Below are 3,940 nucleotides of genomic sequence, written 5' to 3'. Positions count from 1 at the left end.
GAGCGACAATGAGGACGTTGGACCTCTTATTCTCTCTCTCTCTCTGTGGTATTTTGTGGTTTTCATGGTAACTCTGCTGAACTGGAACTCTTTCTATGTTTGCCTGTGTTTTGTATTTACGTTGGGTATTGCTGGAATTATACTGATTGGGATTTCCATCTCATGTCACATTCTTCAGATTTGAGAGGATGAATAGTCTCATTAAGGACTGATAATGGTCCTGTTCTTGGTTTTGTTTTTTTTACGTGGGCTTGGTCTGGTGGTGTATTGTTCTTTTTCTGTGAAAGCTCTTTTTTTGTGGTGTGTTCTCTTCTCTTTCTTCCTTTATGAGTATCTTTATTGACAGTTTGCTTTTATTATGAATTTTTCTTCTTCTGTGGTTCTTTGGATAGTTCATTATACCCCAAGAACAAGAAAGCTAACTCCTGACATGATGTTGTCGCGCCGTTTCTTTTATCTTCTGGTTTTGCTGCTAAGTGTGGCAATTGTCTGTGTGGCGACTGTCGAGCCTCTTCCTGTTAAAGTACCCGAAGTTCCAAAAGAGGTGGTTCCTGAGAAAAAAGCACCTGGTCCTCCTTCCCCAAAACCCGAAGTTCCTCCTCCTGAAGTAACTGAAGTTGATACAGTTCACGAAGCTGAGAAACTTAAAGTTCAAGGTCAAGTTGGAGATAGTAGTTCTTCTGATTCCGTTAGTCCCGCTGGTCCTGCTGGCACGGCAGGTAAACAAATTCCTTCTGTTTCTACTGTTGAAAAAGCCAAAAAACCTCCTGTTCCTGAAAATGATGGGGTGGATGAAGATACCGCGCAGGGTCCTGTTGTTATTGGTCAACCATTACAACCACAACCTTCTAGTCAACCTTCACTGCCAATGCCAGTATCTGGGGAGAATTTGGCTACTGAAAATCATGTTACCAGTGGATCAGGTAAAGTAACGGATGATGGTGCACACGCTGCACAGGATCGTCCCGGTGAAAATGGAACTGGTGGTCAACCTGCTGATCCTGCAACTGCGGCAGGGAATAATGCTGCACTTGGTAGTAACAGTCAAACTGGAAACAACGACAACAATGAATCTGGTGAAAGTACAGATAACAAGGGTGATGCCGTCACACAATCATCATCTTCCAGCGGTACAGAGTCAAAGAGTGATGGAGAATCTGAAACCACAACGACTGGAAATGACACTACACCTGCTGAGAGTGAATCAACAAACAGCCAAAATACGGCAGATAATACAGATACCACCACCACCATCACTACCACCACAACAACAACACTTCCTCCTGAACTCACAAACAACAAGAAGGGTGATGCAGACAGCAGCAGCAGTATCATCAGTTCTGTGTGGGTGCGTGTACCACTACTGATTGTGGTTACACTGGCCTGTATTCTTGTGTGCTGATTGTGTGATGATGGTGTGGTGTGGTGACTCAGGTCATCCTTTGTTTTCATTTTCTTTTTTGCATACATCCACACTACAGTATAACTAATCTTCCACTTGTTGGGATTTCTCTTCTTCTTTTCTTTTTTGTTTCTTAATGATATTGTGTGTTTTGTGTGTTTTTACTCTCTGTGTGTTTATCCTATAATAATAATTATTGCTACTCCATTGTGTGTGTGTGTGTTCTTGGAGACTCTCTGTGTGTGTCGCTGGGCTTTGCACTGTAATGATGATGAACTGCTTTTTTGCAGTGAGGAAAAGGAAATAATAACAACAGATGAATTTATATTTATAATTGCGTATATACACATATATAGACTTACACCCATAGTTGGTGTATTTCTGTGTTTACTGGGTAAATTGGGCTAATGATTAATATCTGTTTATTTGCTTGTTTGTTTTGCTGGGTCTCTGAGCCTTTTTGAGATATTTATGAGTGTGGGCTTTTTTTCTTCTTTTCTTTCTGAGGTTATTGCACTGTATTGAATTCTTTAACTGGTAGGTTTTACTTTCACGATGTCAGTTTCCATAGTGGTAATCGATTGATGTGTGTCCTAACGTGTTTGATACTTCAGTTATTTTCTTTTTTTTCTTTTCGATTGTCTTTCTTTCTAGAGCAGTGTTTTTACGTGAAACAAACCCTTGTGTCTCTCATGATGATAATGAAGCACCGTGTGATGTTTGTGTTGGCCGTTGTGCTGTGCTGCGCCTGCGGGTATACCATGGCGGCTGCTGCTGTGTCCTCACCCACTGCTGTTGTTCCTCGTGCTGACGAATCATCGACGGCGATGGCGTTTGGTGGTGATATTTTAAGGTATCGCAATCGCGACAGTACGGATTTTTGGAGTGAGCTTAAGGCGCCTGTTGACTCAACTAAAAAGAGTGTTCGTGATGGTCAAGAGAGCACTACAAGAAATAATTTGGGGAGAGGACAGAGTAACTCTCATGGCCATTCGGCTGGTGTGGATCGTACATTGGGTGGTGGGGAATCAGCGTTAACGGAAGAATTGCACACAACGTCTCTTCAGGACGAAGGGAATACATTGAAAACCAAGTTAGAACACCCTCAAGTGGTGGAATCTCCCAGTGTTTCAGATCCTACTGACCAACAAGAAGAAAAACAAAAACAACAAGGATTACCTAATAGAGATGACTCCTCTTCTCTTTCACCTACTGTGAACACTGATGCTGGGGATAGTAGTGGACCAGGTACAACAACAGTGGCTTTACCCCAATCTGGTGAAAAAGCAGTGGATGCCCCAGAGAGATTGGATACACCCGCACAACCTACAATATCAACGAGTTCTTCTGCGAGTGTACCTGCAGAGAGCAGTACAATTTCAACATCTTCCACTAACAACAGTACAGGTGACAGTATTTCTAGCGCGGCCACGGGTGTGAGTGCGACAGCAGACACAGAAGGAACCAATACCACTTTTACCCCCAAGGCATTCCCCGAGAACACTGACAGACAAGCAATGAAGATTGTCAACGTTGACAGCAGCAGTATCAGTTCTGTGTGGATGCGCAGTGCAGCACCGCTACTGATTGTTGCTGTATTCTTCTCCGTTACCGTGTACTGAACAGTGGGACTCATCTGAGGACAAATCATAATAATGGTTAAACTACCATAATCATATTTGCTTATATACCCTATGGGTGAATGTATGAACTAATAATCTGTTTATCAGCTTTCTCTTTTAATTCGAATATCTTTTCTTTTTCTTTTAATTTTGTGTGTGTGTGTTCTTTTTAATAATACCATTACTTGCTTTTTCCGTTGTGTGTATGCAGAAAACTGGGCTGTTCTGCTCGCTGACGGTACAATTATTTTACTGGTACACATGAGTATGTGTGTGTGCAGAAATTTAATACACATAAACTAGAGCCATGGAGTATTGTGTGTTTTATTGGTCACTCTCTGTTTGTGTGTGGCTGGGCTTCCACTGTGATGATGATGATGAATTGCTTTTTGCAGTGGGAAAAATGAAATAATAATAATAGATGAATTTATATTTATAATTGCGTATATACACATATATAGACTTATACCCATAGTTGGTGTATTTCTGTGTTTACTGCGTAAATTGGCCTAATGATTAATTTGTTTTATTAACTTGTGGTTTGCTGGGGCGTTGAGTGTGTTTTGACCCCTCGTTCTTATTGTGCTGTGCATAGTGCAGAGCGAAAGCATAATAACATTCGTAAACACATATATTTATAATTACAAATGATCTTTAACCACATTTCTAGTTCTCTGAATGCTGTGTTTGATGATGCCGTTAGTTTTTTTTTTTCTGGATTTCTGAGACAGTTGGTGCGATGTGCCTATTTATTGGACTCTTCATCGTTTATTTTGGTGTTGGTGTTTTGTGTGACTGATGCTTTTTGTTGTCTTTCACAATGTGCGTCGGTTTCATTGACTTTTTGTTTTGTTTTCTTTTTTTCTTTCTTTTTTTTAAGATATCGAAAGCAACGGGAATAACTCTTATTGCGATG

General features: G+C 40.8%; 2 protein-coding genes across 2 annotated transcripts; both read left to right on the top strand.

The window, feature by feature from the left end:
• Positions 1 to 430: 430 nt before the first annotated feature.
• Positions 431 to 1,402, top strand: TM35_000951130 (uncharacterized protein; the record flags this gene model as incomplete). The annotated part of the gene is made up of 1 exon (XM_029031547.1): positions 431 to 1,402. One exon carries the CDS (start codon positions 431 to 433, stop codon positions 1,400 to 1,402), a length of 972 nt encoding a protein of 323 aa, XP_028877171.1.
• A 692-nt stretch (positions 1,403 to 2,094) lies between these two features.
• Positions 2,095 to 3,024, top strand: TM35_000951120 (uncharacterized protein; the record flags this gene model as incomplete). The annotated part of the gene is made up of 1 exon (XM_029031546.1): positions 2,095 to 3,024. One exon carries the CDS (start codon positions 2,095 to 2,097, stop codon positions 3,022 to 3,024), a length of 930 nt encoding a protein of 309 aa, XP_028877170.1.
• Between the last annotated feature and the right edge of the window lie 916 nt (positions 3,025 to 3,940).

This window comes from Trypanosoma theileri, assembly GCF_002087225.1.
Source record: "Trypanosoma theileri isolate Edinburgh chromosome Unknown TM35_Tth_95_V1, whole genome shotgun sequence".
In the NCBI taxonomy this organism is placed as follows: Eukaryota; Euglenozoa; class Kinetoplastea; order Trypanosomatida; family Trypanosomatidae; genus Trypanosoma; species Trypanosoma theileri.
This window is presented reverse-complemented; position numbering and strand designations above follow the sequence as displayed.